This window comes from Silene latifolia, unplaced genomic scaffold, assembly GCF_048544455.1.
Source record: "Silene latifolia isolate original U9 population unplaced genomic scaffold, ASM4854445v1 scaffold_20.1, whole genome shotgun sequence".
NCBI classification, from domain to species: domain Eukaryota; kingdom Viridiplantae; phylum Streptophyta; class Magnoliopsida; order Caryophyllales; family Caryophyllaceae; genus Silene; species Silene latifolia.
In genome coordinates this window covers 8067747-8080275 of record NW_027413163.1, presented here as the reverse complement: position 1 = coordinate 8080275, position 12529 = coordinate 8067747, and the positions used below count along the sequence as shown (strand labels likewise).

At 42.9% G+C, this 12529-nt stretch overlaps 1 protein-coding gene and 1 non-coding gene across 2 annotated transcripts; one reads left to right on the top strand and one right to left on the bottom strand.

Annotated features, from left to right (window-relative positions):
- Nucleotides 1-3962: 3962 nt before the first annotated feature.
- On the bottom strand, nt 3963-4069 carry LOC141638591 (small nucleolar RNA R71). The gene has a single exon (XR_012542138.1). It is a non-coding gene; the product is annotated as a small nucleolar RNA R71 (small nucleolar RNA).
- Nucleotides 4070-9016: 4947 nt separating this feature from the next.
- On the top strand, nt 9017-12069 carry LOC141638354 (uncharacterized). The gene is made up of 6 exons (XM_074447752.1): nt 9017-10619; nt 10702-10863; nt 10947-11252; nt 11336-11488; nt 11577-11669; nt 11767-12069. The coding sequence occupies exons 3-6, from the start codon at nt 11046-11048 to the stop codon at nt 11902-11904; spliced, it is 591 nt and encodes a 196-aa protein (XP_074303853.1). The 5' UTR covers nt 9017-10619; nt 10702-10863; nt 10947-11045; the 3' UTR covers nt 11905-12069.
- Nucleotides 12070-12529: the final 460 nt, after the last annotated feature.

The following is a 12529-nucleotide window of genomic DNA, read 5'->3' as shown; positions in this document are numbered from 1 at the left end:
ACGCCCCCTGCCCCCTCCACCCGAATGCCTAAATCAGAGCTTGCCCAAATTCGACTTGAAAGACCACAATCTCGAAAAAGGTGTTCAGATGTTAACATAGCTCGTTGATCACCGCCACACATGCTACAGGACGAATCCACCTCAATATTCCGCTTATAAAACTCATGTCCGATTGGCAGAACATTGGTAACAATCTTCCAAATCAGAATCTTCCACATCTGAGGAACTGGTAAATTCCAAAGCACTGTCCGACAGAAAATTTGGCCCCGATCGTTTAGTCTACTGTTGTCCTTACCAATTCCTACTTTGTTCATCAAATCTTCAAAAATTAATCCATACCCACTCTTCACCGTATAAACGCCCGTCGTCATGTGTGGCCAGTAAATCTTATCCCTCTGTCTTACTTCACAACGTGGTATAGCAAGGATTCGGGCCGCCCATTCCTCCGTGAACAGGCCTTTTATGAAGACTTCATTCCAGTTTCCATCAGAAAGAAAAAGATCTTGGACTTGTAAAGTAGCCAGATGACTAGAATTGTGGTCTAGCCATTCATTCCTAGGTTCCGGCCTGTCTCCCCCCACCCACCTTGTCGTCCAAACATTTATCATCGAAGCAGTACCAGGTTTCCACCCAATATTCTCCAGTACAAAATTCAGCCCATGAAGTATGCTGCGTACGCCCCACGAGCATCCGGATCCCTTGATAGGGGTCATCCCATGAAGAAAAACCTGTTTTCCAAAACGTTTTTGTCTGAAGATCCTACTGAACAAAGATTTTTCCCCAGACACAAGTCGCCAACCATGCTTAGCCAACAGAGCTTGATTGAGACATTGAACATTCCGAATGCCAAGCCCACCCGCACTCTTTGGTAAACTCAGAAAGTTTTTGCTACACCAGTGGAGTTTATTCCCCAACTTACATCCCGCCCACCAAAATTGTGTCAAAAGAGAGTTTATCTTTTTTGCCACACTTACCGGAACTTTGAAGACCGATAGAAAGTAATTGGAGAGATTGGATAGAACCGATGAAATCAGATTAAGTCGTCCTGCTGGTGATAGAAAAATCCCGTTCCATGAAGAGATGCGTCTGGTGACATGTTCGACGAGAGCAGTAAATCCCTTGTTTTGACTCTTTAAATTCCGCCGGGATCCCGAGGTATTTCCCAATTCCATTGTTCTTTTTTATATTGAAAGCTTTCATAATCCTCTGTGCCTTAATCAAAGTGGTGTTAGGACTAAAAAGTATCCCAGATTTCTCTACGTTTAGCCTTTGGCTTGAAGCTTCGCAATAGTCATTGATAATACGCACTAACTGAGCCACTGCATCCCCTCTATCCTTGAAAAAGAACACCGAATCGTCCGCAAAGAAAAGATGCGTAATTGGCTGAACCTCCCTAACTAGTTGAATTCCATGAATCAACCTTTGCTCATTAGCGTGCTCCATATTTCGGGAGAGAACTTCCATACACAGAATGAACAAATAGGGGGATAAGGGATCACCTTGTCGCAAGCCACACCGCGGTCGGAATTGCGGCAGAGGGATCCCATTCACCAGAATTTCATAGCTTACTGAAGTAACACAATTCATCATAAGTGTTATCAATTTTTTGGGGAAAGCCATACCTAACCAAGACCGCCTCCAAGAAGTCCCAACGAACTCTGTGATAAGTGCATATTTTATACATATTAACCCCCTATATTAGCTTGATTTTACATGTCTTTAGCACTTATCTTAAGTGTTTTATAGCTAATATTTGCATTTCTAGTTGTTTTGGATAGTTTGACATATTTTGTAGGGAATAAGCTTTTTGGAGCTAAAATAACTACAAAATACTAGAAATTGCAAGCTAAGAGGAAAGAAGACCAAATGGACTAAGGATTGGATGTTGCATGGACTTTGTGCCTCAAGTTGCATGGATTTTTGCATGAGAATTTGTTGGATTAATTAGCAAAATACAAATGAGATCAAACATCCAACTCAAGCCCAAATTGCAAGTCAAAAGTCAAGGGGAAAGCATGGGATTCCAAATGATCTTAAGATGCCAAATGCAAGCATTAAGCGGGTGATTAATCGCACATTTAATCACCCACATAGGATTCTCCAAGGAATTAAGAGAGGAATTAAGGCAATAAACCGTGGAACACACGACCCCGATCGGGGTTGGCGGCCCCGATCGGGGTTGCATGCCCCTTGGTTTCTTACGTTTTTTCTTCCTCTCCTATAAATAGGAGAGGTGTTCCAAGGTTTTAGGCATCCAATTTTACGTCCAAGTTTACTACAATAAGCCTCAAGCATTACAAGTTTTCTCTCATTAGTTTTCATTTTAAGTTATAAGTTGTTTAAGCATTCCTTAGTTAACCTTTCAACATTTTGTACTTCAAGATATTCTCAAGCATTTGTTATTCAATCTTTTGGTTATTAGTTGTTTGTTCTTCCATACAAGTCCTCCCTTATAAGGTATTTCTTATTACAAGTTTACAATTTACATTATTGCTTTAGTTACCACATAGTTTTTATAATCAAGTATCTCATATTTACTTTAGCTTTGTTCTTTTCGCATGTTATATCACCTAATTAATATAATTCATATAACCATGTTCAATATTCCTTACAATTTAGTTTACATTTTACATCTTAGTATGAGTAGCTAAATTCTCTAGTCTAAAGGCTAGGGGAGCCATGCAAAATCAAACATATAATATGATTAAATAAAGTTCATAATAATATTGATCAATTGTTTCCATCACATACTTGTTTTGTTACGCTTAATCTTTGATTATCGGTCGTAGTCGTAGATTTAATTTGTTCATTCGTTCTAAAGTCGAGAGGCACGAAATTGAATTAGACTAAGCATGTGTGGTAGGACGACCTAGTCATGAACGAGAGTTTTTCTAGGACCCGGTCTATGGTTGATACTAATGCCTTAAGGTGGGTATCTTTAAGCCTAAGCAATTGACATTGACAAGATTATTAGTATTAAATTTATCATGTTCATATGTTTACCTTTGCATGAGTGACCCGAACCCTTTAGACTATCTTTTATCATATTATTTACATTGCATTTTTAACTAATCATCAACCAATCAAACCAAACCCAAATCGTAATCGACCTTGATAAAAATCTACCCATAGCAATTCACGACGTAATTCCCGTTTCCTTGTGTTCGACCCCTATTACTACATTAAATTGTGTCTAGGGAAATTATCTTTGCATAGGTACGCGATAAACCTATCAAATTTTGGCGCCGTTGCCGGGAAAACGGTTTTATTGCTTTTTGAATTGTCGATTTTTATCTTCTTTCCTTTGTCTTGGGGAACACTTGTTCCTTGAGACCGTTACTTATCACTTCTCTAGAAATTGGTGTCTTATGCCCAGGTCCTCTCGTAGTGGAGAATTGCTTTCACCGGATTTCGATCCCGAGAAAACATTTAGGAGAAGACGACGATTTTGGAGGGAAGTGAAAGAAGTCACTTCACCCGTACAAGTTGAAAGTGCTAGAAAGTCATACTTAGACGATCTAGAGGTTCTTGAAGAGGAGGAGGTTTCTTGTTCATCAACTCCACCACCACCGCCATCTAATACCAAAAAGATGGTGAAACTTTCCGATCACTCAAAGCCCACCGCGGCCATGCTTCCGGCCGGAATCACAACCACTCAAATCACCGCGCCGGACTTCGAGATCAAACCGGCTTTCATTAGCCTTGTGGAGAAGAAGCAATTTGGGGGAAGTCCTTTGGAGGATCCCAATTTGCATGTGCAAAACTTTTGTGACTATTGTTCCATGATCCGGCAAACGGGCGTCACTCAAGCCCAAATAAGGGAAATACTTTTCCCTTTCTCTTTGAAGGACAAGGCCAAGCTTTGGATCAATAGCCTTGACCGCACCACCTTGGGAATCACCAATTGGGAGACATTGGCTCTTGCTTTTTATCAAAAGTTTTTTCCACCGGAGAAAACTGAAACTTTGAGGAGCCAAATCACCGGATTCCGTCAACAAGCTCTTGAGAGCTTATATGAGGCTTGGGAGAGGTACAAAGAGTTTCAAAGGCAATGCCCACATCATGGGCTAGATGATTGATTTCTAGCAATAACATTCTACAATGGATGTTGTGCCGAGTCCCGAAGGATTCTTGATTCCGCCAACAATGGGCGGTTTGATCAAATTGACACCGACCTTGCTCATTCCACGATCGAATCTATGGCGATCCATGATGCCCAATATGTCAATTCCCGAGTTGTGCCATCTAAAGTTAAAGAAGAATCCTCTAACAACTCTGTTTTGCTAGCTCAAATTGCTTTGCTCCAACAACAATTGGCGGAAAGGGATGCTAGAGATTCCGTTCAACAAATCAATGCCATGTCCTCAACAAGCGAAATCGTTGTGTGTGAAGGTTGCGGAGGTGCGGGTCGTTATGCCGCCCATTGCCAAGCTCCCATTGAAGAGGTAAATGCTTTTCTAGCTTTAAGACAAAATGCTTATCCACCGGGTGCATTCTCAAACACGTATAACCCAAACTCAAAATTCCACCCGAATATGTCTTATAGAAGCAACAATGTGCTAAATCCTCAACCACAACCCCCACCACAACAAAATGCCTATGTCCCTCAACAAAAATATATCCCTCCACCGGGTTATCAAAATCAACAAAGGCCTCCACAAAACAATTTCCAACAAAACAATGTCCAACAAAATCAACCTCCACCACAAAATGCCCAACAAAATAACTAAGAGGGAGGTAAGCTTGAGGGCTTGATAATCCGTATGCAAAAGGAATTGTTGGCTCAAATCCAAAAGAATGAACAAGCTCAAAATGCCGCAATCAAAATGTTGGAGCAACAAATGGCTCAATTGGCCTCATCTAGCTCTTCAAGGAAATCGGGTCAACTACCCCCTCAAGGTGAGCAACCACATGATACCCTTAATGCTATCTCCTTAAGAAGTGGTACAAAATATGATGGGCCATCCATGCCCAAAGATGATGAGGAGGTGCTTGTTGAGTTCGAGGTCTCTCCAAATGATAAGGAAATTGAAGAAATACCCAAGAAAGTGGATGACCCACTTGTTGTTGTTGAGAAAGTCAAGGAAGTGGAGGATGCTCCTCCAAAGAAAGATGTTGAAGCAAAGATTCCGGAAAAAGTCAAAGTGCCATTTCCTCATAGATTGGCAAAGCATCAAAAGAATTCCCAATTCGGTAAATTCATGGAAGTTGTGAAGAATCTACAGGTAATCGTTCCTTTTAACGAATTAATCACTCAAATTCCATCTTACACTAAGTTCATGAAAGATATTATAACTAAGAAGAGGACTTTTGATGAGGTTGAAACAATAGCTCTCACCGCCGAGGTGGGTGTTCTTTTGAAAAACCAGTCCCCTCTGAAGTTAAAAGATCCCGGTAGCTTTTCTATTCCATGCACAATTGGCACCTACCAAATTGATAAAGCTTTATGCGATTTAGGTGCTAGTGTGAGTGTAATTGTGGACAATGGGCCCACGGGGGCGCTTGGGAGAGAGAACAAGCGTTTGCATTTTTGTGGAGTCGCCACCAATTTTTATGGGAAATTGGAACCGTTCGAATACCTCGTGCCATGTCAAGACACAAAGTAGAGACATGAACACCAAGAACTCGTTACCCTTAGCATTCTATGTCTAGAATGACTCTCGTGGATGCCAATGAACACAGATGTTCACAGAGATCTGGAGTAAGGGGTGAGGGTACGTATTAGGAAGCTCTTTTGATCGAACACCTAATCCCGCCCGCCTCGATAGCGACCACTACTGATGATTAGGGAAGTTATTCGTACTTGATATATCGTCGATTATATGCATGCAATGCAACATCCAAGTTTTAATCCTAGCATGTGAAGAATTAGACTAAGTCGGTTAACACGCAATTTAGCATACAATTAATGTCGAAGTAGGATTTAATGCTCAATTACATGTGAAGGCATACAAATGATACAAAAAAATAGGATAAATACAATAAAGAAAAATTACAATAATGAAAATTATAATAATTACATCGGGTTTAACGATTTATGTCGAAAATACCTTTAAAACGGATAATTTAGAAAAAGAATAAAGAAAGAATTAACTAACAAGTCAGTAGGTGATAATACGGTTAATATTCAATTATACGTAAGCTAATTAAACTAGGTCAAGCAACAACGGAGTTCGAGAGACAATCAATCAACCTGAACAAAGCGCAGCAGATCGATCGCGCTTTGGAAGAGGCGCAACGATTCTTTGCGTGTTCATTCCAAGGGTGAGTTCTCGTCGTGAGCCGAATCGCAAATCGTTAATGTTAATCGATGAATTTAATGGCTAATTAATATACTTACTCGGACGGAAGTGATTAACACGTTACTTACATGTGATTGAGTCATAAAATCACTAAAACATGGATGAGACGGATTATTTACATGAATGAACGATTGATTAGTGACATGGGTGAACAAAATAGGTTTAATATGACGAATTAACGATAAATTAATGACAAATACAACAATAGACAGATGAAAATATATCAAAGATCGAATTCCAGAAACCCGATATGAACGAATCGAATTTCTACAACCCGGATGGATTTTAATGACGAAAACCCGCAAATATTGGATTATAAGGGATTTAAGTCGAATTTTAATGATGAATTAAATGTGTTAAAGAATGAACAATAATACAGGTGAAATTATGCTATGGTATCAAAGAATTAAAGAAAACAAACGAAAACGAACAAAGTTGACGAATTACAGAGGACGGAGGAAGAAAAAGGAAGCGAGAATCTGGCGGCCCTCACGAAGAGGCGCAAAGAATCGCGCTCCTTCAAGAGGCGCAATTCTTGCCGCGTCCTTTCTCGACGGTTTGTCTTCTGGAAATCCGTAAAAAGAGTTTTAAACACGGTTTTATAAATCGATTTTAAGGAGGTGTTTTCGACATAAACCTTACATTAATGATTATACAAAAAGTAAAGAACAATAAATAAAAGAGAGATTTACACCCTCAGACTTACATGTTTGACGAAACGAGATGAACTAAGTTACCGATTAGTGATGCTCGACCCGAATGTAGACGAAAGTGCCATCATAAGAGGAAAACGATTAGATTAATTAAGTTGATTAGTTGTGGAGTTGGTCAAATTGGTCGGTCATGCAAACGAGGCTGGTACTCAGAAGGATCCGAGCTTACGTGGTCGAATGTTCAAGCACGTAGACGCCAAAAATTAAGAACAAAGGTGTAGAATGCAAAGGGAGAAGAGAAGGGCGGACAGTCGCGTGAGAAATATGAGGAGCGAAGGCTCCTATTTATACTAATCACATGAAGGAATATGGTTTTCGGAGAGACTTTGGAAGTGAATCTCGGAAAGAAATGAAAAAGATACGAAGAAAACGCAGAAAAGGAACTGGGAAAAGGCGCAGCAGTTACTGCGTCTCTTGGAAGAGGCGCAGCACCTGCTGCGTCTGTTCCCAAGTGGTTTCCTCCTGCGGAAGAAAGATTTCCGTGTTTAAGTTATGGAATGACGGGATAATTTGGTTTTCCTTAATATTTTGTATGAATATTACGGGAAATTGTTTACCAAAGAATACATATTGTGAAATATTTATAAAATATGGAATAGAAATATCCGGAACATTCCAGAACATTCTGAATCGGGATTTAACGGTTATCAGAAAATGAAGACGGTTTTAGGCCGGACTCCAAATGTACTCTAATTATCACAAAGCGATCGATCGGCGCGTAGATGACAACTAAGAGGTAGACATTAGTGTTTGAGCAATCACTTGACGATAAACTTACGAACTGTCACAAATCGTTCCGCGTACCAAACATGCGGCCCAATCATCACCGGGTGGTTTGCGGGAGGTGTAGAAATGAGGTATCTACAGAGCCCCCACTTTGACTGAGGCTTGGACAAGGCGGAAGTCAAAGTATAGCCACCAGGTCAATCGAAGATTACAACCTGACGACTATGGCGACGCGAGACGGCTCGAGGGGTCTGAGCCAAGGACCTGTCGTCGGGAACATTTTAGAGTCTGTCGACTATCGGGGAGGGTCGTTTAAAGTCTATTAGACTATGTAAGGAGGCTCGCCAGCCATAAGACCTGAGACTTCTGGATGAAACAGGACTGAAGACGCTTCGGCGAAACTCTTTGGTCTGAAGATAACTTAGTGTCTGAAGGCATGAAGGTTTATCCTGAAAAGGGTGTATCTGAAGGACTATAAGGAAACGATGATTTTGAAGAAAGACAGTAGGACTCAGTCTGGAACTGCTGGGAGAAATCTGCTTGTGTTCAGCTTCAAACAAACTTCGGAAGAATTTGGGGTCGATGTTGATCTCCATGTCTCGAGAGGAAGTGACTGTCGGTCGTGAACTCTCGTTGGGGAACATAATCGGGAACTTATCTCCATGTCTCGAGAGGGATAGTCTATCCGCTTACTCTCGCTGGGAATATAATGAAGGCGTGTCGAAACACCTGTGAAGAAATAGCCGCTCGTTGTGACAAACAAAGTCTTGGAAGCGATAAATAACGTATGATAGTCTGCTGTTGGCTTAGAAATGCGGGTCTGAACGAAGAATAATCGTCAAACGGACCAAAAAGATAAAATGACATCGAGGAAGAGGCGCACCAAAGATGGGCCCACAAATAACGAACTCATAACGAATTTTTGAAAACTCGTATGAAGGGAACACCAGGAAGAGGCACAGCAAGAGCTGCGTCTCTTGGAAGAGGCGCAGTGCCTGCTACGTCTGTTCCTGGAAGCGTCTTTTCTGCGTAAAAACGCGATAAACAGAGAGATTCAATTCATTTATTCGAAACACAAATTCCTCCTTTTCTTTCTCAAATCTTAAACATTTCCGCAAAAATTTGATTCAAAAGCTTGCATTCATCATGACTAATCGAGGTATGTATATCGTTCTTGCATCAATCTTCTGCACTTTGCTCAATTTGGATCGAAAAAATTAGAGTTTTCAACCCAATTGATTCGAAAATTTGGGGCTTTTCCCCCAAATGGATTTGCCTTGCAAAATTGGTACTAGAAACGGATAATTGGTAGTATAAGGATCATAACCATGTATTTGTTTCGAATTTGCGTTGAATTTTGAGCATTTGAGTGAAATTGAGACGGTTTCACAATTGAACCGTAAATTGCTTCGAAAATAGCTTTAGGATTGCCCATTTGTGATGAAACTTGATATGCGGGATCCTTGGATGATGGGTAATCTTCCTACCATCTCGGAATTTTGGTTTGTGACGGCTTTTTCAGGACACTTTTCTAGGGCATAATCACCGTTATAACAAAATGTTGCCGAAACTTCGACTCGAACCCATGACTAGGCTTCAACTTAGGCTTGACTTGACCCTAACTACCACATAAGTGATCGGGTTTGTGAGAATATAACCAAAGATGGCGAGAAAAGAGCGATTTCAGGGTTTCCGAAGGCTCGAAAATCCCCTAACTAAGGCTCGTCGTCACGTGACGCGGCCTAAATCTACTTTAATGTTGCAGGTGATGAGGCTTCTACTTCTGGGAGAGCTCCCATGGAGATAGACGCTGCCGTTGACCCTTCTCGTGCCATCGAGGAGGCTTTCACCGCCGCGGTGATGGCTGCTGGGGACGAGGTCCACGAGGAGGAGGCTGTTGAGGAGGAGGAGGCCCCGAGGAGGGCCAACGTTGGACGAGGAGGTCGTCAGCTGAGGGGAGCACCCACGTGGGTTGAGACCTGGGACATCAGGCACTTGCTTTGGGCTGCGGAGGGTCACCTGTCCTACAGGACGGTGAAGAGCTTGGTAAATAGGAATTCATTACTCATCACTCATCCTTTTTCATTTCACTTGCTCATATCTTTTCCAATTTTCACTCAAAACTAAAGATAGCTTTTGTTTCAAACCACAATAGGAGGCCAGGAACATCAGGTCGTTCTCGGGTTACACGACGGCGATGGAGTGATACGAGAGGCTGTCGGCGGAGGAGCGCGCCATGATCGAGCGTGGAGCGTTTGGTGCGTTGGTGCAGGCTTGGAGGGATATCGCAAAGAGGAAGCTGCGGGCTAACCTTAGCCTGGTTCGCGCTTTCTTGGACCAATTCTGGGACACGACTTCCACGTTTCACATGCCTTTTGGTGAGCTGGGAGTCACCCTGGAGGACTACGACATGATTTCGGGGTTGCCGTGTGGGACTGAGGCGGTGGAGTGGCCGGAGACTGCCATGAGGGTGGACTCGGCCGAGGCTAGGAGGTTGATCGGCTGGAACTTGTCGCCGAAGGCTGTTATAGTGCCTGGTTTGGTGCCCAGTTCCTATGTCCGAGACTACTTTGCGGGGAAGACCCCGGCGCTGGTGACGATTGACGGGAGAGAGATGGCTCCTCCTCCCTGTACAGCTGAGCAGAGGGCTCGTTTGTGACTTTGGTGGTTTCTGTCTTCGATCTACCTCGGAGACAAGGGAGATTGGCTGTCGACAAAGCTTCTTCCCTTCCTTTCTTACCTGAGCTCCCTAGGGCGTTGGGACTAGGTCACTGCTGGTTTTGCGGTCCTCATCCGCTTCATGAGGGCCATGGTTCGTCCGGAGTTGATGGAGAAGGGGACTTCTCCTGGTGCTGTCGGTCCTGGACTACTGTTGGAGGTATGAACCTTCATCTGGATTAAAATCAATTCTTTTCCTTATCAAATTACGAAAGATCGTTATTGACTATCTCGCTTCACAGGCGTGGGCGTACTCCTACTTTCTGAGCCTCTCGCCCAAGAGGACGGAGCCGCTGGAGAGGGCCTATCTCGTCGTGAGGGATTGGGTGATGTGCAGGACGAGGAGCAAGCGTTCCTCTCACGGTGTCTACCGGCGGGACGTGAACGCTCTTCAGCTGGACAGCGTGAGCATCTCACTTATATTCATGTTGCCTCTATATTGCCTTTAATCGATCATAAGAATGATTCCTTGTTTGTCTTGTCCCAGTGGGTGCCCAGGCCTTGGGCGGAGTACGCGGGAGCGCCTCCTTTTGTGGCCGAGGTCCTTCGACCTAGGAGCTCGAGCTGACTGCTTTTGAGGACGTCGATGGGTCATGTGTGGTACTTGGGCGGGCGCTTGGCTCATCAGTGCTCTCGGGATGTCTTGACGGTTCCCATCGATCCTCCTAGGACGATGTCCAGGGAGCCTTCTGAGGCTGAGAGGGAGGCTGACTTGGCTGGCGACGCCGTCCTTCTTCCTGGTGAGGACTACTCGGCGTTTCTTTACGGGAGGTTGACGTACTGGCCGGTTGTGGTAAGTGCTTTTATCCTTCTTTATTCTTGATTTTGAGATACGATGAAAGGTCATCGAATAACGAGAAACATCTGACTTTGCAGGAGGTGGAGGCAGCGGGCATCGAGCCCCCAGAGTACCCTGAGACCCTCGAGTACACTGACGCGACCGAGAGGACGACGATCTCCGAGCTGCGTGACTTTGACGTGACTGTGACGGATGCTGGCCTGGACGATTGGCAGCATCTGATTCGGAGGGTGATCCTCTAATTTGCATGATTTTTGTGTAAGAACACATTTGATTGAACTTATTCAATTATTGAGAATTTCTTTTTTGAAAATGCAGGTAGCGCCGTCTCGGTTCGTGGCGTTATGGAGGGTGGCCAACCGGTTGCGAGCTACTGCCATCGAGGCACTTGTCGGCGGTCGAAGTCGTCAGGTATGAACCTTGTGTCTATTTATTTTGAATTTTGATTTTCCAACTTTTCTTGTAATTGCTTGAAATGATTGACATGAGCCAATTTTGCTGTTTACAGGGGGACCGTGTGCTGGAGCGAGAGTTGGCCCAGTCTCGGGAGGAGACAACTCGCTTATTGAGGGAGCTCGAGGTTCGAGACGCTGAGGTTGCTGCTCTCGAGGCGAGAGTTGCGGAGCTGGAGGGCGACCGACAGTAGTTTTGTTTAGTTGTTGTTTGTATTTTTGCACATTTGTACATTTTGGACCTTCATTTTGGACATTTGGATTTTGCTTGGGGCTCGAGCCCCCAGTTTGTCGTACATTTCCCTTTTTGTTGTATATATGATGGCCTGAGTGCCTTTGCTGCTGGGTTGCGTTGCTTGTATCTGCAGGTTAGCTTTGAACAGGTTTGGTAGATGACGGTTTATGCCGTCATGCTGCCGAAATTTACATAGAAATCACGTAGAACATACATTTGTATATACACACGGCCTGAATTAGCGCAAAACGAATGACTCAAAAGAATGCAAAAATGCAAGAGAAAATGCAAAAATGCAAAAAATTTGCCGGAAATGACCGGACGGTAGGGAGGGTTACCCCTAAAAAAAGAAAAAAATAGAAATTTATAAGTTAGAAATGAAATGATTAAAAAAGAAATAAAAGAAAATATATATAAGTGAAATAAATATATGAATTTTGAAATGAATTAAATTACAAATGAAAATTATTTCCTAAAATGAATTACATTAAAATGAAAGTTATTTCCTAAAATGAAAATATACAAGTGTGGTAAAATGACGAAAATATTGATATCGCCTCGAAATGCGCGCCGGCGGAATTAGG